At 42.5% G+C, this 27,548-nt stretch overlaps 2 protein-coding genes across 2 annotated transcripts; both read right to left on the reverse strand.

The window, feature by feature from the left end:
* Nucleotides 1–6,801: 6,801 nt before the first annotated feature.
* On the reverse strand, nt 6,802–11,825 carry LOC115676054 (acetyl-CoA acetyltransferase 2). Its single transcript, XM_030598910.2, has 15 exons — nt 11,746–11,825; nt 11,123–11,190; nt 10,293–10,391; nt 10,012–10,185; nt 9,791–9,896; nt 9,432–9,570; nt 9,037–9,114; nt 8,887–8,952; nt 8,558–8,643; nt 8,084–8,183; nt 7,847–7,957; nt 7,724–7,765; nt 7,484–7,570; nt 7,218–7,322; nt 6,802–6,956 (listed from the first exon to the last, which is right to left on the reverse strand). The coding sequence occupies exons 2-14, from the start codon at nt 11,169–11,171 to the stop codon at nt 7,233–7,235; spliced, it is 1,227 nt and encodes a 408-aa protein (XP_030454770.2). The 5' UTR covers nt 11,172–11,190; nt 11,746–11,825; the 3' UTR covers nt 6,802–6,956; nt 7,218–7,232.
* A 6,136-nt stretch (nt 11,826–17,961) lies between these two features.
* LOC115676129 (protein ACTIVITY OF BC1 COMPLEX KINASE 7, chloroplastic) lies at nt 17,962–24,235 on the reverse strand. The gene is made up of 18 exons (XM_030599003.2): nt 23,893–24,235; nt 22,926–23,517; nt 22,695–22,838; nt 22,398–22,523; nt 21,999–22,086; nt 21,275–21,368; nt 20,830–20,923; nt 20,612–20,666; nt 20,417–20,508; nt 20,130–20,300; nt 19,843–19,899; nt 19,659–19,742; nt 19,465–19,549; nt 19,153–19,214; nt 18,968–19,042; nt 18,766–18,870; nt 18,468–18,609; nt 17,962–18,358 (listed from the first exon to the last, which is right to left on the reverse strand). The coding sequence occupies exons 2-18, from the start codon at nt 23,499–23,501 to the stop codon at nt 18,285–18,287; spliced, it is 2,124 nt and encodes a 707-aa protein (XP_030454863.2). The 5' UTR covers nt 23,502–23,517; nt 23,893–24,235; the 3' UTR covers nt 17,962–18,284.
* Between the last annotated feature and the right edge of the window lie 3,313 nt (nt 24,236–27,548).

Raw genomic sequence — 27,548 nt, forward strand, 5'->3', positions numbered from 1 at the left:
ACGAATATGTGTAGCGAGAGAAGGTTCTTGGAAGGTGATGTGGAGAGAAACGAGTTGCTGTTCCTCTTTATAGGTGTGTTTGTGTGTGTTGTGTCTGTACCGTTCTGTGCTTGCTTCTGGAGAGAGAACAAATAAATAATAATAATAATAATAAATTCCTTTTTAGAGTTGAAGTGAGAAAGCATAGGAGAAACTCTGCGATTATAAACATTGTAAACATTAAATAGAGTAATATATCCATATTTCCAATTTACAAAGAATTATGATTTATAATTATTGGTCGACTCAAGGTATAATATGTCTGAGGATACCTGAGTGAGCTAGTTTTTCTTTTCTTTTTTCCAATGTTCATGTGTTAGAAAAAAAAAATACACATGAGATAAATTTGATGCCGAATTTATATCGAGTCCCACAAAAAAAATTACTTATTTACAAGCGAAATATATTTGGCGAGGAGCTAGCCTAGGTTGGTATTTTTTTATTTATTAATGGTCCAACCATTCTCATAATATATATCTGCTTCATTTCTTGCTATTAAATATAACAATTCGAATCTCTGATCTCAACTTTATAAAAGTTATTTTTTCAATATAAAATTATTAACAATTCGCCTTTAAAGCACTAACCAATTGAGTCAATTAGGAAACATTTATTAATAAACTTTAACCAGCGTTGTGAGTATACTCCTTTTCTTTCTTTCTCTCTTCTTTTGAAAAAAAAAGGCAATTCCATTTTGGGTAATGAGTATGACCTCTCTGTGTTGGTATGGAGAGAGAGAGTGAGAGATTTGAGACTCGTCTGGCTTTAGTTAGTTACTGAAAATTAGGAGACATTCAGCATTTAATGATATTAAACGTTTGCACCCACCCATGTACATATAGTATGATAATCAAGGCAAGAACCTGCCAGATTTTCATCATAAAAAGGCAATAGTGCCCTAAGATGTTATAATAATCTCTGGAAGTAAGAAAATTCTTGCTGACACATCTTTTTATTTTCAGTCTTTGCACTGAGTTACCAACTCATAAGATGTCATTGTCATATAAATAATTTATGCTATCTTCATAGCAAGTAATTGGTGCCAAAAAAAAAATTAGTGGCACGGGCAGGTGATTCCTAGTTGATTGTCTTGCAAAGCTATTTTGACCTTTTTGACTATAGATATGTTATGCATCAAAGCAAACAATATAATTTGGGTCTTATATCAAGCCTTCTTTTTCTCCCTTACTAAAAGATATCTATAAATATTAGAAACCCTTGAAGCAAAATTTGCAACATTTCTAATTTAGTAGGTGTTAATTACGAGCAAAATCATATTTGTCTTCTCAATTACATAGTTTCACGTTATAAGCTTAGGCCAAAGTACAGCCTATGCGTGAGAGGGACTACTAGAATACTTAAATATCAAATCATGCCTTCATTCAACAATTCAAACTTTCTGAACACTCAACCGCAGTCCCACAAAATCGAGCAATGTTTCCCTCATGTTCCTCGAGCCAAAGATAGATGAATTCCAGCTTTTGCTGCTTTCTGGTATCGGATTTCTTCTTGCCTTCCAAAACCCATGATGTTATATTGCCTGGTTGACGGTCCCTCTCTTAAAAAAAAAAATAGTACGATCATTCATGGAGTAGTTGAGAAATGCGTGAGCAAAACTTTTAGAACAGTCAGCTGCGGTTCTACAAAATCGAGTGGTGTTTATCTTGTGTTCCACGAGCGAAAAGCAGATGAATTCCAACTTTTGCTACTTTCTAGTATAAAATTTCTTCTTGCCTTTCGCAACCTATGATGTTACATCACTCAGTCAATGGTCCTTCTCTCCAAAAAATAAAAGAAGTATGATGATTCAGGGAGCAGTTGAGAAATGCGTGTGCAAAACTTACATGTGATTAAATTTTTTGTCAAATGATTGATAATACTCTTTGCCGGTGGGACAGCATTGTGGAAAGCCACTCGACTCGCCTCACCTTTTCAAACCCTTATAATGTGTTCTTTTCGGTGGAGGCGACATTGCATGTTATTGAAACTATACATTCTTTATCGTCTCTCGGGCAATCACTGAATTAAAAAATAGGGTATTGCTCCAGATGGGCTTACTTCTGGACAAGTGTTTGTTGCCGATGGAAGGAATGCACCCAAAGAAAAGAAAAGAAAAAGAAAAGGTAGTTGATGCAACGAGGGTTTCAAGCATGTGATGTTGATATCTGATCACGTGATAATATGAAATTTCGTTCGTGAAGTCTCTGACAATAGAAGTGTGTGCGGGTCATTTGGCTGAATAGAATAAGGAAGGATTGGGTAGGGCATGAATGAAATGGGATATGAGTTCTTATATCCTATCTCTAATTATTTAGTGATTTGATCGGTAGAATGTTAGATACGAACGTGAACTATGCATTGATTGTTTGTCATCAGTGGAGGAGCATGCGTGATAGAAATACTTCTCTATGTGAATGTTCTGGCTTTCAAAAGCACCGGCGGAAAGGGAGGGCCTGCCAGGCCGTATGCACATGGGTGCAGGATTCTTCAAAAAAGCGCGGGCTGACTTGGAGACCTCGGACGTTGGCTTAGCAAGGGATGAAGGGAAAGCTATGACAACTTTCTCCGTCAGCGGCTTATGTAGTGGTCGGCCTTCTATAACTCATGAGATAAGGTTGGACTTCATATGTGTGTGTCAATGTTTATGCGTGCGTATATTGGACAAGCATGGCCGTGATCACAAGAGACTGATACGAGGGAGAGAGAGATTGTAGTGACTATAGTTATGGTAATCACCTTCACCTCGGTGTTGCAATATAACATCACTATCGTCGAAGGATGTTTGGGGGGAGTGGGCAAGGAGGAGTGTTTAATCAACCCCGATTTACCGGTAAATTTGAAATTGAGAGAAAAGGTAGAGGTCAAGCTCAAAATCGCTCTCTTCTTTGTCGTCGTCATTGGCTTCTTCTTCTTCTTCTCTCTTGAATATTTGTATGTAATTTTTTTTTTTGATTCTTCAACTCTTTTGACATGTATAGGAGAGATTTTATTTGGATTTATCTCACTCCACATGTGAAATTTTTATTTTATACGTATTTGAATTATCGGCTAAACCCAATCATAGACTCAGCAACTCAGGCCCAATTCCCTAAAAAGCCTCCAACTTTAGCCTTTGTCCCAATTATATTCCAAACTTTTTTTGTCTCATAAAAAACTCTAAACTTTTACTTTTGTCCCAAATCTACCCCGTTTACTATTCATCCAATTTTTTAATTTTATTTTTTATTTTTTCGAATTTTTTTCTTTTCTTTTTTTTTGTTTCACTTCAACCTCCGGCCGGTCGCCGGTCCGGCGACCGGCCAGAGGCGAGGACCGGCGAGGTCGGCCCGCCTGGTAGGCGAGGTCGGCCTCGCCGTTCTTGGGCGAGGCAGACCTCGCCGGGCCGGCGGGCCGAGCCTCGCCAGATCCGGGCGAGGGTCGGCCTCGCCTGCAACGGCGGCGAGGCCGAGCCTCGCCCGGCCGGCGCGAGGCTCGCCTCGCCATCGGCCCCGCCGCAAGCCGGCGAGGTCGGCCTCTCCCAAGCAACGGCGAGGTTCGGCCTCGGTCGGCCTTGCCCAAAGAACGGCGAGTTTAGCCTCGGCGACCTCGCCAGTGCCGGCGGGCCGATGGCGAGGTCGGCCTCGCCAGTTGCTAGGCGAGGGCGAGCCTCGCCAGTGCCGCGGGCCGACCCTCACCAGATCCCGGCGAGGCTCGGCCCGCCGGCCACCCGGCGAGGTTGGCCTCGCCCAAAGAACGTCGAGGCCGAGCCTCGCCGGATATGGCGAGGCTCGGCCCCGCCGGCATGGCGAGGTCCGCCTCGCCCAGCAACGGCGAGGTTCAGCCTCGGCCGACCTCGCCCAGCAACGGCGAGGCCGAGCCTCGCCAGCGGCCGGGGGGGCCGACCTCGCCGGCCCTCGCCTCTGGCCGGTCGCCGGATCGGCGACCAGCCGGAGGTTGAAGGTGAAAAAAAAAAGAAAAAAAAATAAAAAAATTCGAAAAAATAAAAAATAATATTAAAAAATTAGATGAATAGTAAACGGGGTAGATTTGGGACAAAAGTAAAAGTTTAGGGTTTTTTATTAGACAAAAAAAAGTTTGGGATATATTTGGGACAAAGACTAAAGTTGGGGGTTTTTTAGGGAATTGGGCCCAGCAACTCACTAGACCCCCCAACCCCATTGTGCTTGAGCACAATTTGGACAACCTTGGCCTAGCATATTCAACTCTTAAGTGATCGATTGGAAGGTTAAGCACTTAATTCGAATATATCGGACTCCGTTTCCACACATAGTGTCTCCCGTTCAAAGTAATCACAAGGGCCACACCTGCTAATCTACGAGTGGAGTTTTACACGATGCATGTGATTAGAGCAATTCGTGAGCAATTTTCTTTTTCTTTTAAGATTAGTCGAGTCAAAGATTTGGATTCTCGCCCCAGATCGGTCAAGGTTGCATCTCAAGTCTTTTGTGAGGTGGTGATACTTGAATAGGTTAATCAGTTGCATTTGAACTAAGGGTTTCATTGCTCGGCCCAAATCCTATTGGGTCATTTAGAACATGCTGCAAGGAATATTAGGGGGATATTGCAAAGCAAAATGTCTGGTTCGGTCAAATCTATTTCATTTCTTTGTATGTTAGTTCAGGTAGCTGTAGATTTTAATTCAGCTACACAAACCTAATTTTCGTACTTCAGCGGACTAGACACGTTAGAAATGTCAGAGGGCATGTTTGGATAAATTTTTACTTTTCATTTTTAATTTGATCTAAATCTTGTGACGTACGCACTTAAAATCTTTTTAGGCAAAAATATCCGAAACTTTCGCAATATACAAATATTGATACGCAGATTCACATTCGCCAGACATGCAGAGCTGAATAATATCCAAATCCGATGTTGTTAGATAGAGCCCACCGGATTTAATAGGCACACCATTTATGTTCAATTGGGGTTGGTACAATGGAACGGTTCGGATCCAATTCGAGACCTGATCGAAAATCTCGAAATCGAGAATCACGTGCAGGTGATAGTACTACCTTTCTATGTTCGACAGTTCGTTCGCTTCCGTCTCAAATTAGACTAAGGGTACGCATGGTAACATTTCTATTCCAGAAATCAATTTCTGGCAAGAAATAGATTTTTCTATTTCTATTCCGTGGACGAGTTTCTGAGCAAAAATGTGTGTTTGATAACGACACAAAATTTCTATTTCCGAAATAGAAATTTGTTTGATAACGATATAAAATTTCTCCCTTTCGGGGCGGCCGGCGGAGGATGGCGGGTGGCGGCGGTGGGAGGCGGCCGGCCCAGCGACGGATGAGGCGATCGGCGGTAGGCGAGAGGCGGATAGCGCAGCGCGGATAGCTGCGGCGATTCGGAGCGGGCGGCCAACATCGGGCGGTGGAGCACGGCGGCTAGCAGTGGAGGACGGCGGTCGGTGGTGGTTGGCCAACGGCAAGAGGCGGCCGGCGGCGGAGGGCGGCCAACGTCGGGCAGTGGAGCATGGCGGCCGGCTGCGGAGGACGGCAGCCGGTGGCCGGTGACGGCCGGCGTCGGGAGGCGGAGGACGATGGTCAGCGGCAAGAGGTAGCCGGCGGGAGAGAGGCGGCCGGCGTCGGGCAGCAGAGAATAGTGGTCGGCGGCAAGAGGCAGCCAGCGTCAGGCGGCGGAGAACGGTGGTCGGCGGCAAGAGGTGGTCGACGGGCAGGAGGCGGCCGGCGGCGGCGAAGGACGGCGGGAGGCGGTGGTGGGCGGGTTGCGGCCGACGTTGGGCGGTGGTGAACGACGGAGGATGACAGTGGGAGGAGGCGGTCGGCGAAGGACGCCGGCGGTAGGTGGTCGACGGTGGGAGGCGGTCAGCGGTGGCAGGAGGCGGCCGGTGGCAATTGCGAGTGGCAAGAGGATAACCAGCTAGTAGCGAGTGGCAAAAGGGTAACCGGCTAGTAGCGAGGGCAAGTGATAAAAAAAGTTTTTATTTTTCATTTCTATTCCAGAAATAGAAAAGTAATTTTTTTTTACTTCTGATTTCTGTTTCAAACCTATTTCTGGAATATAAATTTGTTCCAGAAATAGAAAAATGAAATTGCGTTACCAAGCGGATTTCGATTCCAAACCTGTTCCCGGGAACAGAAAAATAGAAAAACGGAGAAATAGAAATGTTACCATGCGCGCCCTAAACATCTCCAAGCATAATGTGGCGGTGAAAAATCTACTTTGGGAAATAGCTTAGCGAGAGACGTATTTCGCGAATTACTTCACGGAATGGAATTCATTCAGGTCCCTAATGCTGTCCAAATGCTCCGATAGTCCGACATCGGTTCCTCTTTTGTGTGGTGGAAGGAAGGACCAGACAAAACAAACGTTTGCAGAGCGTGACCGTGAATGGACATAGGTCCCGTCGCGACTTTGGATTTCCGTCGTGACGGAACATGGAAAATCTCGAGGTGCTTCACGTCACGGTCCATACAAATCGATCGTGTCAAGGGTCTAATCTTACCGGAATAATTTTCCTTTGAAATGAAACAGAAAATTCTATACAATCAGTATACTACATATGGGAAAGTATCAACTGTCCATGTACCAAAGGTATTCAGTTTTTTCGGTTACTTAACAAGTACCGAAGGTACTCGTAAACAAAGTCCTTATCAGATTCTTATTGGACCGCAGAATATCAGTAACGTCGGGAAATCGGATAACCAGGAACTCAAGTGACTGGGTAACTCGTATGGCTACAAGTAATTTGGACCAAAGAAGTTGCTTGACGACAATAAAGTTTAGAGAGACAGAGAGAGATGAATTACTCGAGGAATTTATTGTTCATGTGAAAAACTACATACATTTCTTGCTTATTGCAGCATAAACAAAGAAGAGGCGATGAGGTGAAAACGCACAAGTAAACGGAAGGCTACCGAGGCTCATCGTCGGGAAGCAAATACTCCAACCTGTCAAAAAAGGAAAATCAGCATCAAGAATGCATGAGAACTAGTGTAGAATTGTAGATTTTTCGTTTTTACGTGAGTTTAAAAGTTGGGGCCGGTTACAACAGCCTGTGTGGCCGCAGGAGGGTCTACAACCCTATACAGATAGGATTACAACGCATATGCTTAAACTAGGAATTCATCAATGCATGCATTTAACTGTGGGGACGGTCTGGCAAACAAGTCTGTGATGCAACTTTTTACCGTGGCATACAAGATACATACCGCACGGATTATTGTTTACAGAAGCTCTACTACTAGTGCAGATGCACCTCCTCCACCATTGCACACGCCACTGACACCGTGCTTCCCGTTTTTCTGCTTTAGCACCTGCAATACCACAGACTTTTGATTAAGAAAGGCGAAGTATGTTGCCATACTAAAACCATTATGCTTGCAATTATCGCTTCAGATAGAATGGAGAGGAGAGGCTTCATCATGCAACAGTACTACGGTACGAGTTGGAGCAATGGAATGAATTAGAACTGTACCCCCAAAAGAGTGGCTATGATACGAGCTCCACTGCATCCTAGAGGATGACCCAACGAGACAGCACCTCCGTGGACGTTAATTTTCTCCTGTACATACATGTTGGGATGACAAAAACCAATCAGAAATGCAAATCATACTTCATAGTAACTAAGATATCCGCATGCCACAGAGACAACTATAAGGCAATCACACATGCACTTGCGCTAGAGCACGACTCATGACTAAGTGGTTCAATTTACCGAGTTGATTCCCAGAAGTTTTTGATTTGCCAGAGCCACAACCTGCACACGAATCAAACCAACATAAGTGATCTCCTGATATCAATCTATCTCTTGAGGAAAAAGATAAGCACATAAACATACAGCAAAGGCTTCATTTATTTCATAGTAGTCAACTTGCGAGGCCTCCAAGCCAGCGTTTGCGATAGCTTTCGGAATTGCAAGGGCTGGAGCTGTAGTAAACAACTCTGGTGCCTGCAAAAATTGAGCTCAAATCAGCATCTATTAGCAGACTCTGTTAGATGTATACAACATGCAGTTTACAATTAAACATATTCGAGTAAACTTTTCTTCCTGCAGCATGCAATCTATCTCCATTACCTTAGCAGCATCAGCATATCCTGTGATCTTCGCAATCACCTGAAGCCCAAGCTTGAGTGCTTTTTCACCACTTACTAACACAAGGGCTGCAGCACCATCACTGAAAGTTTACAGTATACATCTTAGTCCAATCTTTCAATTAAACCATAGCTAAATTTAAGCAGTCTAATGCTTGGGATATGTCTATATCCTAAACATTAAAATGTTCATCAAAAGATGCGGCAAATGTCCTAGAGCCTAAAGTTGTGACATTGGTATCATACAAATAGCAGACTATCATGCAGAAACCTGCATGAAAATTCTCTCAAGCATTTCTACAAATGCTGGAATTGGTGTCTGACGTGATTCACATAAGGCGTTGAACAGTAGTAAGCAAGTTAGGTAATAAGGCAGGCTAAGATAGACAAGACAGATCTGCCTAAGTGAATACTCAGCAATTTCTGGACTGAAATGTCGTACTGTCATGTACCACACCTTATGCTAGAGGCATTCCCTGCAGTAACACTGCCTCCACTCTCCTTGAAACTTGGACGGAGCTTTCTCAGCTTTGCAGGGTCAAACTGAAAAAACACATAATCATGTCAGTTCTTGTACATAATCAAAACATCATGTGGTTGTATTTATGGACATTTATCAGTTCTGTTTGTATTTACGAACACTTAAGTACTGACTTTTATTAAATGGAAACAGAGTAGTGAAAGGGAAAAATATCTCCGAATATGCATATTAATCCAGTCGATTTCTAGGATGGATAATTTTTGCGCATCACTGCTTTGTCAATGCTCACTACAGTTATGGTTTACCTTTCCAAGACCTTCATCCTTGTCAACAACTGTTGGTGGTTTCCCCCTTCCTCCAGAAACTTCAACCTGCATAATTCCAGGTCAACATTAGGAAGGATGCGTAAAAATATCATGCAGCTAGCATTAGTCAACAGGAACTATAAGTCCCACCGGCACAATTTCCCATGCAAAAGCACCACTGTCTTGGGCAGCAATTCCCCGCTCAAAGCTCTGAACAGCATAGTTATCCTGCATAATCAAGGAGAATAACTCGATAAAAGAATCAAATTGTTTCATGCTTATTAAAAACAGTAACTCACAATTCTATCTGAAGTACAAAAGAGGCTGGACATAGCAGCTTGAGAAAATAAGATACCAAGTATCTAGCTCTAGATCCATTAAGCCATGTGGCGTCATTGGTTTCACTGTCATTCAATTAAGCTCTACTCGAAAAAATGCAAAAGTATATAGTGCGATGAGGCCCTCAGGCCAGTGGTTGTCCAGTGAAGAAAAGAAGAAATAAAGAGGAACGATGGCAAGAGGGAGGAGGGCTAGTCCATTGTTACCTGCTCTTCCCTTGTTATGGAGTGCTGTTCTGCACATATTTCAGCACACACTCCCATTCCATAATCATTGTAGACATCCCAAAGACCATCCTTTAACATTCCGTCTACAAGTGAATCATGCCCGAGTCTAGACCCCTTCCTGCAGAAAAGCAACTCACTTGTTGAGTTCATCTTGTGCTATCTACATTCTTTTCTGGTGGAACTTAAGTGGCAATGTCATGGAATTGCAAATCTTAATTAGAGCATGCTTAAACAGTAAAATATCTTGGGAGGCATCAAGCAAATCCAGAAGTAGTGAGCAGGGGCATTCTTCTACGATGTACACAATGGTAAAGGAAGATATTTTTGGGACGACTAACCTTGCCTCAGCAAGATATTTAGGCACATTAGACATGCTTTCCATGCCACCTGCCACAACAACATCATTGATGCCCAGCTGGATGCTTTGTGCGGCAAGCATAGTTGCTGTGAGAAAAGAGAGACAAATAATAAGCTTATGGCAGGTGCTTCACAAGTATCAAATGATAAAAAGCTCACTCATTAGTGAGAAATAAAGCTAATCAAAACTTGAGGAGAGTACCTTTCATTCCCGATGCACAAACTTTGTTGACAGTAGTACAGACCACTGAATTCGGTATTCCAGCTCCTAATGCAGCTTGTCTAGCAGGAGCTTGCCCCAAGTTTGCACTGAGGACATTGCCAAAGAAAACCTCTTGTACTGATGATGGGTCGACATTCGCCCTTTTCAGAGCAGCTTCAGTTTCAACAAAATAAACAATTATTGATATGAGGGAAAAAAAAAATTTAAGCACTTAGGAGCAGTACACTAGGAAATGCCTAGAAGAAATGCTGCATCTTTACCTTCAATAGCTATGGAACCAAGCTTGGTGGCTGGCACAGATGAAAGAGTACCGAGAAACCCACCCATCGGTGTTCGAGCAACACCGACGATGCAGACATCTGTTTATGGTGACAAAGATGGATAATACGGTTATTAACCATACAAATCTCACCGTTTTTTATATATCCATGTCTTGATATATACCTGACCCGCTTTCTTAACGTATGCACCATTCAAATTTTCAAACATATGATATTATTTCAGGGATCACTGCAAAATTACATCTCCTTAACAATGTTTGTATTTTCAATTACTCGATGACAGAAATAAAGGATCGGATGAAACTATAATTACTTCAAGGATCACTGTAAAAATAGATCTCTAAGGTAGAATTCATAATTTATTTGATAAGAGCAACAAATTGATGGGATACTTCATGCAGATGACCGGATCGGTGCTTGGCATCCGATCAAGTACCTCTCAAACGTCAGCCAGAAACTGGATTGAATTGAATCAGAAGAAGGGGAAAATACACTTTCCTAAATGGAAGTGTTGGCACATATATATTTCTTACGTGTTTCAGAAATGTATGAGGCACATTAAACAGGCCAAAGGACATTTTAGCCACTCTAGCGGAACGGTGGTCAAACTCGTTTTTCTAATTTGTCAACTCAGCCAAAAAAATCGCCGAGACAGGGCCATCACCCACAACTTCTCCCATACAAGAAGATTTCTTTAGAACGTCAGAAGGCAAAGTTAAACAAGGACCCAAAATATCAATCGCGCTCAATCCGGTGCGACGGCATGAAGAAGACTGAACATCAAATCAAGCTCGAGTAAAGAGCATCACCTCTCGGCTTGACACAATCTGAAGAAGCCGCGGACGCAACCGGAGCCATGGATTCGATGTACGAAGACCTGCAGCACGAACGAACGAACGAACGAACGAATTAGTCACTCAGAATTAGGCCAAGGACGAGCCCGATCATCAACTCCGCTAGCTCGCCGGAACTCGGAGGACGCGTCAGCATGTCGAGCGCGCGGCTCGCCGCGTCGCATAACCTCGCTAATCGAACATCCACCTACGCAAATTACAGTGAGGAGTGCAATACGAGAGCAGGTAAGCGACACTACTCTAAGCCGAAAGGCTCCGACGAGATCGGTTTTCTCCCCGATCGTCAGCTCGCTCGGCTGAACGGAGCGCGAAGGAGGGAACGGCAAGTTCGCATCGGAAACAGAACGCGCGCGCGCGCAGATCTAACGTTGGAAACACGAAGGCGCACGCGCCAAAAAAGGACACCGGGCTCTGTCGATGTTCCGGAGAGAACCGTTAGCTCGACAACGGAATCGGAGGAAGAGAGGCGCGAATACGGAAGCGATCCGGTCGAAGGAGGCGACGCCGATTTCGCCGGCGAAGGAGGACTCGACATGGACGATGATGAAGATGAAGATGGCGGAGATGAAGATGCTTACCTGTCTAACCTTGGCGCGAGGTTTTTGCTCTGCGAGATCGAGCAGCTAGAGAGAGAGAGAGAGAGAGAGAGAATGTGTGAGCTCGGGGAGAAACGAAGCGGACAGCGTCCTTAAATAGAGAGGGAGAACAACCACGAAGCACGGGAGGGGCGCCGGGCAGCGAGCAATCCGGAGCTCGAAATTTACCGAATTGCCTGGACTTTATTCCATCTCTTGGCTCTTTGCTCGGGGGCTTAATCGTGATTTTACCGATTTTGCCCTTTCATTTTCATTGGGATTTCATTTAGGGGGACGCTCGGTTGAGTAACTCGACGGAGAGAATTTTTGCGATTTTTCTCGTGTATGTGTATCGATTGCGGGCTCCACGGATGCATTTCTTATCTTAACGCGTTAGTACCCGCAGCCTCACAACCCCAATCGCTAGGGAATCTTTGTCTTGCCCCCCTCGATAGGTAATCATCTTTTGTTGTTTTACATCCCGGCGATCTCGAGGTCCGGACGAAGACTAAGATGAAGCCTTTTATGATCTTGCTCATGACCAATCTCGATACCATGCATAATCGATATTTTAAAATTCGAATCGTAATCGAGATGTATAAACTTAACAAGCGTCTCGAAAGTATTTGTTGGCCCGACCCTTTTCATAAAAATAATGTCTTAAGGTTGATTCGTGCAAAATTCTTATGAAGGATGTAAACTCGGCTGTTTAGGTCGAAATCTGTTGCGTATTTTTGTTACTTTAATTATATATCAAGTATCATGCCTTTTCGATCTTTGACTTTGCAAGCACCACAATTTATCTACCTATGGGATATGTTCATAAGGTCGGATCTTTCACCATATTGGTAAGCATAAGAAAAATCCTAATAAAGACTTCAAACATCAATCTATGGATGACTTCATCTATTCTTAATGTGCCGGCTAGCGCGAAAAAAGACCTAAATTTAATGGCCTACTTCCTTTTTAACTCGACTCGGCAAGTAACGATAAGTATCTGGTTCCGATCGCCACGATAATTGATTTCGTGGAAGTTGTTTTGCTCAATTTGAGAAAAATGACGAAAACGGGAGGATTGAAGATGGCCGTGGAAGAATATTAAATTAGTGTGAGAAGGAAATAAAAAGATAAATTTTAAAACTGATTCCATATTCTCCCTCCTTCCGCCTTAAAAAGTCACTATTTCTAACTTAGAATACAAGAAATGCTTCGGAAAACAAATTCCTAGAAACAAATACCGACTTCTCGACAAGTATATTGAGACACTATAAATGTTATATCGTCTTAAAAGTATCGAATTTAACTTTCGAGGCAGGTGCAGCTGGTCGAAGCATCACGCGACTTCCAATTCAGGAATTGGTCGTCGCCTATCATGTGCAAATCGTTATCAATGGGGGTTCACCCTACACGGGGCAAAAGGGCCCGGACTTAATCGGTGCGCGAGCTATGCAACGTACTATGAATTTCTAAGCGGTCGGATCCGGAGGGTCGTATCCCTAGATTATAAAAAAGAGACGAATTGATGGGTTTGGCATGAGATCCGTTTAAGAGTGGAAGAAGGGCAAGTGAAGGGGAATGTTCAACATGAAGAAAAACCGAATTATTTAATCGTTATCAATGGGGGTTCATCTTGCTTAAAATTTTAATGTTTAGGGGAGGGGAGGGGAGGGAGGGAGGGGGGAGTTGGTGAGGAGGGTCAAATAAGGACAGCAGCAGCAGAGCGGCAGCGGCGCCCCTATCTCCTTTGGCGACCGCCGATTAAATGAGTGGGCAACCTACCAAATCGGCGATTTATTCGGCCCGACAGCGACGCCTCGCACGTGTCGGGAGCCCAGTTGTCGGAGTGATGGGAATGCGGATTCCCCTTGCTTGTGTTTTTTTGGCTCAAAAAATACGAGAGAGAGAGAGATGGGGTGGTGGCAATAACAATGAAGCCGTGGAGGAGCAATTCGGCGATTATTAGAATGTGGCGTCGTGGGAAATGGAAAGAGGAGAGAGGCGGGAGGTGCAAGTGAGTTTATCGGGAGGGAAAAATTGTCCAAAAAGTTCTAAACTTATTATACTTTTATCAATTCAGTCTTAAATATTTCAATTTTGCCAATTGAATTCTAAACATTTTCAATTCTTGCCAATTGAGTCCAGCTAGTTTATGGAAATAGCGTCTTTGTTGAAGACGTGTGCGTTGAGATGTATGTGCGAGTTGTGTTAGAAAAAGATCAGATCGAAAAGTTGGTGCGGTGTAGAGTAGTTAATATATCCAAATTAGCATGTAAGTCCTTGGCTTAAACTTTTAAATGAACGTGGATATGTTAATGGGCTCAGATTTGGGCTCCCTTTTGATGATCTCCTCGATGGCAACGTTCGTGGTTCGTTCTATAGGAAGAGACCAATATATGAACAAATTGAGACATCTTGGAGCAGAAAGATACTTGAATTAAAAGGGGAGCAAATCCGAGCTCATAGGTGGGAGGAGGTTGTTGAGATGCTTCCTCTCGGTAATCTCCTTAGATAAGGGTATCGGTTTCCTTCTACGCAGTTAATCGAGATGATCGAATTTCTGAATTCAAAGCTGCCATAGTGACTTTCGATATTTCACTCCGCATATAAATTTTTTTCCTTTTCCCAGTAATTTATGGCCAGGGGCACACTCACTCAACATGAAAACATGTCCAAATCCACAATCCAATGTTTTCACTCTATCAACAAAGTCAACGCAAGCAGTCCAAATAAAGAACCTCTCGGTAGCCAAGCCAACTTTGATTGACTTTGACTCGCATGTGTCCAAGAAGTGGAATTTTTTCAAGTGTATATGCTTCTTAAAGTTGTCCTTTCCCTCCGCACTGACTTCTAAGTTGGCTGGCCACCACTTTCTCCTCCATTTAGAGCCCGAGGAGAGGAAACGCATTAAGAAATACATGGTGTTAGAACGTCCAACAATAGGGTAAGTTCGATAGATCGAGGAGACCACATGCCTAAAAAGGGTGTGTTAGAAATTCAAGCTCGAAACTTAAAGTAACAAGTGAAGAGAGATCGCATACATATAAAGAGCATATAAATGCCATTAAAGCGTGAAATTTAAGGGGTGGAAGCGGATGCATGCGCGAAATAATTTGGGCAGAACGTAAGCTTAAGCTTATAAATAGAGGAAAACTATGTATATATAAAGAGCATATAAATACCATTGTCGAGAGACATGAGATATTTCAACCCCCCTCTCATGTGGACGCACACGAAAAAAGGGGCAAAACTCGACTCTGATGCGATATTGGCAATGAGCATATAAATTTTGTAAACTAGCAATGCGGGATACTTTAATGCTCTATTTTATATACAAATTGGATTAGGAATGACATGTGAAATTTGATGAACTGAGGACCGAACATGAGAAAAGCGGGGTATATGCTGGCTCTGATGCTAACCCAAATAGCTTAAATTAATAAGTAACAAGGAAGACCATTTATATATATATATATAAAGCGTAGAAATCTCATATATCAATGATTGGAGATATTTCCAATCAACTTAATAAATCAAAATATAGCTTATCAACAAAATAAATAAATATAAAGTAATTACGTCTTCCCTTATTTTCCCTTGTCATTTGCAATTTTTCTAGGAATATTCTCAAAATTGAACGCATCGATCAATCAATTGCCAAATGGGACAAAGAGGGCGTGAATCTTTATGCGTGTGAAAGGTTGTGATTTCAATTTGATTTTTTTTATTGGAATTTTATATAGCAATCGAGACAAGAAATTGGGGGGCATCCCAAGTCAAAGTGCTACCGACTTAATTATTAAAAAAAAAAAGTCACGGGTGCCTTTAGCTGACTTGACAACGACTTAGATCTTTTTCAAATAAAAAAATATATAAAAAAATAACTTTCCGAAAACCTCACATGAAAATGCTTGAACATCTTTGATTGAGAAACCAAAAATGACATCCAAGAGATTGACCCATGAATTGCTTATCACCCTAATCGACTCGACTCGACTAGACTCGACTGAATTCAAAATTGTCGCTCTCGCGCGCAGCTTGTCAATAAAAAATATAAAATAAATATATTAAATGTCACCAATTTCCGGTGAAATTGCCGTTCTTCAGGCATCCCACGAGTCTATAGTCACATTATAGAGAGACGAAAAAAAAAATGGGACCAACAATATCAAGAAGAAATATGGAGATTCGATAATTTAATCCGTACTTCGATACAAAGTCGAAACGATTATTCTCACCAAGACATTAAGTTACTAAAGAAATGGGCTCATTGTATTTATCGAACATATATAGCTTAGAAAACCATCGAGAAAATTGCAAAAAATTGGTATTCACTTAATTCTTCCGTGCGAAACTACAAGTCATTTTCACTTTAAAATTGCCTAGCTTTACCTATTAAATACTCAAAGGAAAAATAAAAGAAGAAGAAGCAATTTCCCTCACCAATCTTAGCGATTGCGTACACTGAACAAACGACCCCCATGCGGTGGGAAAACATTGACCACACGCGATGATCGACAACCACTTTGATTCCTCAACCAGCCATTGATGACCATGTGAATCATGATTTGACAAATGAGTGAGTGCTCAGTAGACATTGAGTGAGTGTCAATTATGGCTCCTTGGATTTTCCTTTTTCCCATAACTTTGGTGTTGGTTTTTCTTTTAGTTCGGGATAGCTCCTTACTACGATATGGCGACACGATTCCAGGGCTACTCAAATAATCGAAAACATGGGGGAAATTGTCTAGAAAGCCCTACACCGATTGCATTTTCGCCAGTCTAGATTTAATTCTTTCAATTTTGCCAATTGAGTCTATTTGGCTAATTTCGATTGGATATTGAAGATGTGGACGCTAGCCGTCCTACGTGGCGCGACTGACATTGACGTAGATAAATTTAATATTTTTTTCTATTTAATTTCTCTTTTTATTTTCTTTTTCCTTTATTTTTCCTTCCTTCTTCTCTTCTTTGGTTTTTCACTGTGGCCGGCGGCGAGGGTCGCGAGCGAAGGCGGCCTCGCTCGTAGCTGACCAAGCAGTGGCCACCTTCGCTCACGGCCAACGAGGCGCGTGGCTGCTGGCCAGGCTAGCCTCACTTAGTGGCCGGCAAACTCTGGCAACACTCGCCAGCCAAAGCTTGCTGGCCAAGCTCGCCGGCCACGATGGGAAACCAAAGAATAGAAGAAGGGAGAAAAAAAAAGAAAAAAAAGGAAAAAAAATAAATTCGAAAAAATAGTAAAATATTATTAAAAATTTTCACGTCAGCGCCGATCATCCTACGTGGCATGATCGGTGTCCTCATTAGCGATTCCTGGCTAAAATTGGCCGGATTGACTTAATTGGCAAAATGTGAAAATGTTTATGACTTAATTAGCAAAATTAAAATATTCATGACTGAATTAGTGAACGACTAATAAATTGATGATTTTTTTAGATAATTCTTTTGGAAAACATGAGATGTGTTTCACAATCATCCCGACACGATTTTTTAAGCAAAAAGACTGTAAATATCCGAGAAGCCAGTGTTAAATAACTCGATTCAAAGGTATGCATTTAGTTCCGAAGAATTATGGGAGTGTCGAAGGAGTTTAGAGATATCGTTCTTTGGTTGAGGAAGGATATCGCTTTATGTTAGCCAATACCCAGATCGGTGAAGTTTCCCCACCAACTCATTGGGTCGGGTACGATGCGAGCCAAAACCCCAGAGTAGTCGTCCAACCACGAGATTGGCAAATGCAATTACAAGCAAAATTTACATTAAAAGTAGACCTATCAAAATGGATCATAAACCCATTTCTTAACCCATATATTAGTAAATGGGTCATAAATAGGTTAGTTATATTTAGTAAATTGGTCATAAATAGGTAGAAGTCTTATATTGGTGTTAAATGGGTCGCAAATGAGTTTACAACTGATTTAAACTTAACGCATTTCTCTCGCCCTCACTCAATCTTGCACTCACTCATTCCGCACTCTCATTTCAGCTTGGGTATGAATTTTCCTATATTTAATTAAATATTGAAGTGTTTTAGCAATACGGGTCTAATCGGATATGGGTTGGGTATGGGTCGGGTCGGGTCGGGTATGGATCAAGAAAATTGCATTGCACATAAATGGGTCATAAACGGGTTAATGGGTCAATTTGGATCGAACTATTTATGACCCGACCCAAACCCGACCCGACCCACCCATTTGACCGGTTTAATTAAAAGGAAGACAATTTGGACAATATTCGGCTCATTTCTTTGGCACTGAATCTGCATAAATTTTGGGACAAGAAAGCTCCCTTTCTATTGTTCGAACCAATGTTTGGCAATGTGGAGAATGTAGCTGTAATTTTATCATTACATGGCTCTTCTTCCCTAGTTTCGATCTTCTACATTATAGCCCCGTTTGCACTGTGCACGGGTCAAGTGAAAAAGAATATGTATAGAGAAGCTATGCTTGGGGAAGAATACAATGAGGTAGCAGTAGTATGCTAAACAATGGAGATTAACATGTCTTGTAGGGGCGAGAGCACTTCGATTTCCGGGCGCGAGCCAATCATATCATCTTCTCGAACTTGTCGAGCATCTTCACACGTTGCATCGACCTCAAGAGCAGTGTGAAAAATACTCCTGGATTTGCACGTAAGTTTATTAAAAAGAACCATTTACCAACACTAATGGCGGAAAGAAGAACTACTTATCTCAATGTAAAAGACAGTGTGGATGAATGATGAAGAACCTGCTCCAATGAATGACCCGTTTGCGAAAATCTGACTGCCTTGGTTAGTGAGAGTAACTCCTAGATTTAATAGCGTGCCTCCGAAGACGGTGTACATGGTGGCCATTTGAAGTATCGTTGCTTTCCGAGCTGCTCTTTCGGACTGGGAAACCGAGAAGAAAAACCAGTCATTTTCACGGACTGTCGGATTTAAAATTCGAGAATGACATCAGGTGCTAACAGAAGGATCTGCAGGACCTCCTAATGGGAACATAGTGAATGTATCGATGCAATGGTTAAAGTAGGAATAGCAGAATACCTCGAGCACCCGGACTCTGAGTTTTAAATCCCCCGACTCGAGTTGATTCACAATCTCCTCTATCCGCTGGACTCTGTAAGGCATGCTTACGGCGGAGGTTCTAGCCTGAATGTGTTTACATGGTTGCTCTCAGTAGCAATTCTCATCAAATATGAAAAACGCATGGTCAGGAAGTCATATCTAGATGGACTCAAAACCATACATCATCAGCTTGTTTCCTAATCTGCTGCACGAGTTGCGTGCCTGTCTGTTGTCTTTGCCTTATATCCAGAAGCTCCTGCAGCCATAATCGCATGGTTATCATTCTGTAGCGGAAATGGGCTGCTAATCTTATGTACCTACTAATGGTGAAAGCCGTCAATTGGTTCTTAGGAAAAACAATGGAACCTGAGCATAAGGGGCGGCAATCTTTGCGAAGGAAAAATCGGGGTCAAGGGTGTAGCCGATACCTGCAATATGACAGTTATAGCGCGACAAAAAAGGTCAACCTCATTGCATTTGAATATTGCCATCTCTTTTAAGACAGAAGGAAGACATAACTATTTTTACATATTTTGTTCTTATGGCAAAAAAGGACATAGCTTGTCCATCAAGGGTTCTGCAACTACTGGGGAAAAAGAGGGTGCTCGATTTCGAATCATAGGAAGCCATTTCATATTGTAGCAAGGAAAGAATGGATGACAAAGAGAGAGAGAGAACCTTCAAGAGTAGAAAATGCCCTCAAGACAAAGGTAAAGGTAGATGGAAATCTGAACGGCTGATCTTGGGCTATTGCAAACAAATCCTGCCACATAATTGCCATCACGAATCAGTTTCCTCTATATTCGGCTGTAAAATAATAACACTTCAATTTGGTTTCCCTTGTGAAGCAAATGCGTAACCTATATGCATACCTCCCCAATTGCAGCAAATGTCTGCTGTTGATCCGGTGTCTGGCTTAACAAGTTGTCCAAGAAAAACTTCACGGACCTCCTCACCTGAAGAACATTCAAGAACTGGTGACACAAAATCTCAAAGCAACATAGATCAAGAAGAACAACAGATTCATTGCCTTCCCAAGCAAAAGGCATTGCATACCGATGACAAGTCTCCAGTCGGCTGAAGAGCTCCAAGATCAATAAGGCTCTGCATAACCTGTGCAATCACCACTCGTGAGATTAACTTGAGCAATACAGCATAACCAGTGAACTAATCCATTGTGGTTTTGGACATTACTATGTTTGCATATGTTTGTGGTATCATTAGCATCTAATGAAAGATGGATGATTACGTTTTGGAAGCAGGCATAAGGAGTTTATTTGCACAGAAAGTGTGAACAAAAAAGAAAAACTTGCAAAGACAATTGATTAGTGATCTGGACAAACCTTTTTTGCATCTTTCTCATAAACAGCATAGAAAAGTTCAAGCAACCTCTCACGGGTGAAAGATTTGATCTCCCCCATCATTCCAAAATCGTAGTAGATGATCGCTTCATCCATGTCAATAGCGAGATTCCCAGGGTGGGGATCAGCATGAAAGAAACCAGTTTTCAGTATCTGCATCATTTTATTTCATAACATCATCCAGCTGTACGACGAAATCAACCAACAAAAACTGCATATGGTTTTCACTATCAAGATCTGGACTTTAAGACCGGTTTAGGGTTCTGTACCTGAATCAGATATGCTTCAATAGCACGTGAAGAAATGCGAGAGCGATCAAAACCACGTGAATCAAGCAGATTTAGCCGATCAATCTTAACACCTGCCACAGTATAGCCAAGATACATGAGCCTAAAGTGGCCATACTGTTAATATAGATGATATTGTCTTGAACCAAAATGAATATTTATGGTCTCAGTAAAAACCTGGTACATACTCCAAGGTCAACACCTTCAATGCAGTATAATCCCAGTAAACCAGCTGCAACAGAAAGAACAAGAAATAATTTTACAGTAACAAGAAGCCTAAGAATCAGATTAATGATGGCTGTACTGTCTACGAAAGTTAATGCATCTCCATGTGTAAGTAGCAGCAGCAAAATACATAGCTAAAGTAGTTGGTAGGCTGTTGAGGGAAAACCTACAGGCACTCGGACCCACTTTACGTTCCGAAAATCTCGCCGGAATTTATCAGCATTCTTCCCTTCATTGATGTAATCTATCTCTTGATACAAAATCCTGACATGTACAAAGGTCTACCGTTCAACTCAAAAAAACAGTATGCAAAAAAGAGAACTTGCTAGAAGAGGCAAAGAAGCAAAAGCTCTGTTATCCTACTGAACAGCATGTCACTGAACATGGACGAGAAGGATTGCATCTTTTGACCGCATAAAATGAGAATGGTACCAACACATTGACAAATAAAGATATACCACTAAAATAAGAAGGGGAATGAAATATGACAAGCAGACACAGTTTTATGACATGGAATAAAATGTTGGTATACAACATAGGCGCAACACAATGACATGGTAGCATGAACAACTTTAAGCTGATTCAAGTCAAGCCGAGTTGGTTTATTAAACTCACGTTGAACATTCTTCATAAATACCAATCCAGTCCCTTGTTGGACCCCCAAGAGTTTCACTTCTCTGAAAGTACTCTGCAATGAGCTTTAAATTACCTGGCCAGGAAAAAGAAGTCGAGGGGTCAAAGAAACCGTCAAAGCAATCTAACAAATAATTGCTCATAATGTTCATAATATTGTCCTATTAATGCCGTATCAATACAATTATCCAAAACTACTGCATCAGAACACTAAAGTTCAAGGTAGTAAGAAGTTTCATGCAAGTTCAGCGCTATTACTCATAGCTTTACAAAAAAAAAAAAAAAAAAGCACCAAGCACCCTTGTCACCCTTGTCATTTTGGCAACTTAAATACTGTCACATAAGCAAATGTGGAGTACCCCTGAACGTGCTCAAGAAAGAGAACTTATGGAGCCAAGTATCAGATGAATATAAGCAAATTTATTTGCCGTATGGCTGAAGGTGAAAGCAATGACCAGGGCACAGGATGAAGTCTCTTTAGCTAATATCACGCAGAAGTTCAGATGGTTAAATCCACATTTAACAGCTCATTCAGAACGGCCAGTACTTTGGGACCAATACTTGGTGATGCCCATGTGAATGAAGCTATAATTAACAATTCTTTGACTAAAGTAAAAGGGAAAGCAAGGAGAGGAATGAAGCATAAATATTCATGGTATGAAATATGTTAACCAAAACTGATAATTTGAAAAGAGTTCTCACTTACGCAAATCGATGTCGAAAAGCTTCCTCAAGCCTGGTCTTTGAACTTTTATCACTACTTTCTCTCCATTATGCAGTATAGCTTGATGTACCTATACGAGATCTTCCCAACGTCAAATCAGTAGAATACAATTATCAAGAAAGAATTACTCTGATGAGGATGTTAACTACAGAATATGGAAAATCATGACGGCTTCATTCTGCTTCTCCTTCTTCCAAAGTGATACTTGACATCTATACTCTCCATACTATAGAATAGAACCATTATCATATTTCAACTTCCGCTGGTTTTATATTCTAATTGATAAAAACGTTCTCACCGTCATACAGGGAAGTAAACCAAATATCTAAAAACGTCCGAGGAACTAAGGAAGAGTCAGAAACTAAAAAACGGATCAAACACCTGACCAAGACTAGCAGCAGCAATGGGCTGATCCTCGAACTCCTTAAAGATGACATCAACTGGAGCTCCCAGTTCATTCTCGATGAAATCTCTAGCTTTCTTGGGTGAGAAGGCGGGAACTCTGTCCTGAATTGAAAAGCAGATTTGTTTCATATTGCAAATGGTATAGAAGCAAATTGTTGTGTAATAGCGGGTCAACGTAGAGCCACCCTCAGAAATACCAGGCAAAAGCAGAAGAGCAAGAGAACAAAACGCTTCTTAAAAGCAATCATACCAGAATCAAGAACCACGACGTACCTGCAACTTGGCGAGCTCATCCACAAATTCACGTGGAAATAGGTCGGACCTCGTGGAAGATAACTGGCCAAGTTTAATGAAGGTCGGGCCTAGCTGCAGCACACGCTCCCGCAGCCAGGAAGCAGTCTTTCGTCGCCTATTTTTCTGAGTCGCAAATGTCAATTAGCACATCAAAATTAGAAATAGAAGTACCAACAGCTGCATCAAGCACCCAAAACGCTTAAAACACACCTGTTTGTCTTCCGAAAACCCTCCCACATAAGCCCATTTTGCATTATCGAGCAAAACGCGGACACGCAGAGATAGAACAAAGGACCAAACATCTATGTTCCTCTGCCAGGAGCTATAGTTTTCATTGGCCCAACTGAATCCTTCATCTGACAGCAAAACCTTGAGCTCATCCACTGGTGGAAACTGTTGGGGGTCTCGAACTTTCGGAGTCTTGACAAGGGACATGGTAGGTTTCCTTTTTACTATGCTTGCCCCATTAACAATTTGCTTCGAACCATTCACTATCTCCACTTTGTTACTACCATTCGGGGCATTCCTCTTCATTACCTCACTTGCGGGCACCATCTTAACGGCTCTTCCATTGGTACCTAATCTAGCCGGAGAGTCGGTCTGTCTCATATCCACCTCAAACCTATAAACTCTATTGCCACCGTTCACATTGAAAATTTTTCTCTCAAGTTGGGCGATTTGATTTGATATGGAGCTCGAAAAGCTCAAACCATCATTTGTTCTTCCTTGATTCAGAATCTCGGCGTCGCGGCAATAACAGCTCTGAGAAGCAAGTATTGCCGCCATTCAGCAAAATCAATGCCTGTAAAATTCGATAGGAAAGCCAAGAACACATAAGTAGAAAAGATGAAGACCAATCAAATTCGAGAGGTGTTAGATTTAGTCAACTCGCAAGTTCGATCAAGAAGAGCCTCGACAACGAGATTTGCTACGACAAAAGCTAAGCTAACTCAATACTATGAAAGCTGCTTTCTCCTTGGACAGGTCAAACACAGAAGTCAAGTTCCAACCGAATTACAAGCGCCCAAACAAGCCGAAGACACGGAATCGCAATCAACAACCCAATTCAAGAAAGCCCCCACGAGAAAGAAAGTCGCCTTCCCCTAGCTATATTCTCGGAAACAAACACACCGGACGACAACAGAACACCAAGAAAACAGTACAGAGGGATCATTACGTGGGTATGCAAAAGAGATTCAGATCCTCAACCCCGCTTCAAACTTCAAGGTTGGACCTCTGCAGCCTGACGATGAGCTCAGAGGGAGTGGGAGCGAGAACGAGATGGGTCAGGCTATAATATAACAGTTCAGTTTGGTGGGCGTGGCGTTAAAGAATAGCATAAGCCAGTGACTGCCGATGGAGAAAGGAAGGAAGGAAGGAAGGAAAGAAAGAAAAGGGTAGTGAGGGACAGAGTGGCGTGCAGCGAGAAGCACTGGCGTGTACACTTTGCTTGGTCCAAACTCGAACTCCAAGAACCAGAGCGTCTATTCTTGACGGACTATTTCTCTTTCATACTTTCCATTTTCTGGTATTCGGTTAACGACAAATTTGATATTTGAGGAAATCGATGATTCCATCGTTCGTGGCGTTGCCGTAGAATCTTTCAACCAACGCCATTCACTTGATTGGCTCCCGTTTGTTGGGCTCGGACAAAGAGAAACTGTGCGGAGCCCCTTGGCCAGCGGATGCGATCGGGTGGCGGCCGCTGTCACAGAAACTCAGGCCCCCCTCCCGTGTCCGGTGCCGCCACTTGGGGACACGACCCGCGCCTCGAGTGGGACCCACATGAACCCGACGCGAAGCGCTTGCTAGCCTGGCTTGCGTGGACCAAATGACTATAGACCTTAAGTCATGATTGTCTTTTCATAGATGATCCATGCATGACCATCAAATCAATGACTGTGATTTACTCGGAGCATAATGGATTGAGAAGCAAATTTTTATCAACGACTATCATCTCAATTAAAATTGCCTGAGAAACTTGATAAATCCATCCAAGTATGGCTTTGCCCATAATTGGGAGAATAAGTATTCAATATAATTAAATTTGGCGATTTATCTTCTAAGTTGAATTCAATTAAATTATATCAACGGATTCACCTCAATGTTTCACTGATCATGATACAGCTCAAATTGACCGAAACATCTTCGACATTGAAAAAGAAAAGATTTCTTTTACGTCACTCGAGATCACTCGTCTCCAAAACGAAATAATGAATGCTTAGGGGAAAACATCAACGCCCTTTTTATTTGGATCCAGAGCCATGGCTCATATCACATAAAAACGGCCCTCGAGACTTGCATATTTAGGCTATTTAGCCTTTCATCAAATTGGGCACATAAAAACATGTCGCATGTCCCAAAACTTCCAATCTCAACATGGAATCTAACATGGAATCCAAAAGAGAAGATTAGTCGACTTCATGAGCTGTTTTATCATTATTGCACATTTTAAATGTATATATATGTGTGTGTGTGTGTGTGTGTGTGTGTGTGTGTGTGTGTGTGTGTGTGTTTTGTTTGTTTCACGTTTGCCATGTGAAGTGAGACGCTAAAATGGAGCCGGCAGCTACAACAATTTTTCTACCTTGTCGAGATCCAAATCCCTGCTCAATACTCGATGTGACTAGCTAAACAAGTAGGGCATGCGCATGTGTTTCGTGCATCGTTTTCCGAAGGAAAGCAAGTGATGGTAACTATGGAAATGAGCTTCATTTGTTCTTTAGCCCTCTTTTGGAGTAGTTGTCATCTGCTGAGCAAAAGAAACAATTTAATTTTTGTTACTTTCTAGGCCGCGTGGGTGGATTAACTATTGTTTGCCAATGCCTAACACTTTTTTGAAAATTAATAGGGTCGCCGGTAATTATTTTTTTTAATGCCAAAAATTACTAGTCACATGAATAAGCCACTAACCTCATGTAAAGTCTTAGTCTCCTATATCGAAACTTACTATTATTATTGCATAAAATATTAGTTATGTCCAAACCTGTCATCTTTTTTCTTTTTTTAGAAAAATCTGCAGCACATATCTTGATCAGCTTGTGTAGCATTCTGCATAATCTTTTTGGCCCATGGGCATTTTCGTCTTTTTCTGTTTTTTTTCCTTTTTTTTTTCTTTTCTTCTCTCTTCCCTTCGCCGGCCATGGCGGAGGGAAGCCAGCGAGGGCGGCTCTCGCCGGCGCTGGGGTTGGGCGAGGGTTGCCCTCGCCGGCGTCGGGCGAGGGCGGCTCTTGCTTGACGCCGGCGAGGGCAGCCCTCGCCGGCTTCCCACCGCCAAGGCCGGCGAAGGGAAGAGAGAAGAAAAGAAAAAAAAAAGGAAAAAAACAGAAAAATGAAAAAGGCGAAAATGCCCATGGGCCAAAGTATTGCGGGGGTAAATGTGTCACAAGTGGCATAGTTTGGGGTTTTTCGTGTTGTTGACACCTAAATTTTAGCGACCATTTAGTCGTAATTTGTATAGAAAATTAGGGATTAAATTTTTAACCCCTAAACAAAAATATTTAGGTTGCATAACATATAGTTTAAATTCATTTTAGATTAATTGCATTTTGCATCGGACCGGCGGTGACGAACGAGCTTAAATTTCATCGAATGGGACTCGGCTCGCTTGGAATGCAAGGGCCGGGAATTACAAGTCAAACGGGCTCGGTTGTTTTAATTTGAGCTTAATTCAGCCCATTATCCTTAATTAATTCAGCCCATTTAAATTAAATTAAAATCTAAGCCCAAGCCTAAGCCCGTTAGGACTAGAGAGCCCATCTAATTGACCTAGGTTAGTGTTATATATACATCGTTAGGTCAGGATTTTATGTGAGGCCACACATTGAATACACGGCCACCCAATTGACATACACGGCCAGAGAATAGAAAGAGAGGAGAGTGGCTTTGTTTTGCTCGAACGCCCGATTGCACCACCATTGTGCAAAACCAGAAGACAGCGAATTCCAGATCGATTCTGTCACGTCTCAGATCGAAGTTCCTCCTGCCGTTGACGCGCCGCCTGGCTTTGTCCAGTTTCAACGACACCTCCTGATCTTGCTCTTGTTTCCCAGAGAACATCTTGCTGTTTTTGACAACGTTGTTGCTCCTCGTTGTCACGTTCCAGTTGAGTCGTTACACAACGCAGTCTACACAGCAGAGCAGTGGAGGAAAAGAGAAGCACGTGGAGCAATACATGGCCGAATATGAAATTTTCGGCTCAGGAGACTCTCTTGGCTATTGACCACCGCCCGCAAGAGAAGGGTTTGGGTCTTTGTTTTTATTTTATTTTCTTCTCACCGAACACATACAGGTTGAGTTTCATTGTTTGTTCTTTGAGAATTTCGGTCAGATAGTCAAATACAACTCCAGGAGGGACTCGCACTTCAACACACGCGTGCATTGGTTGCACTCTGTTTGATTGGCATCCTCATTGGCTGCCATAGGCATCCTCTACCAAGTTCTACGCTAGCGTTCCTTCGAGATCGCTAGCCGCAAGCTCCCTCACCGATTCCACACCGTGAGCTAGCCACTGAGACCAAGTTCCAACGACCTCCGGTCACCGCTGCGACAGTCGTTGAGCCGAGCGTCCCTACCGTGTCGAGCACCACCACGAGCGCCTACCGTGTCGAGCACCACCGCGAGCGCCATCGCCGAACGCCACCGTGAGCCGCCGCGCCGACGCCGCGTCGCCCGTCGTCCGAGTCCGATCCCGATCCACAATTCGAATTTGGAAGTTATCTGCAAATTAGGTAATTCAACATTATCCGATATTTTCAGAATATTTAATTTCCTAATATGGGTGTTTGAATATTTCGTGAATATCATGTGGATATTTAGATATCTTAGGATAAT

The sequence above is a fragment of the Syzygium oleosum genome, unplaced genomic scaffold (genome assembly GCF_021117445.2).
Source record: "Syzygium oleosum isolate NSW1041296 unplaced genomic scaffold, Sole_v2.1 Sole_v2.01, whole genome shotgun sequence".
NCBI lineage: Eukaryota > Viridiplantae > Streptophyta > Magnoliopsida > Myrtales > Myrtaceae > Syzygium > Syzygium oleosum.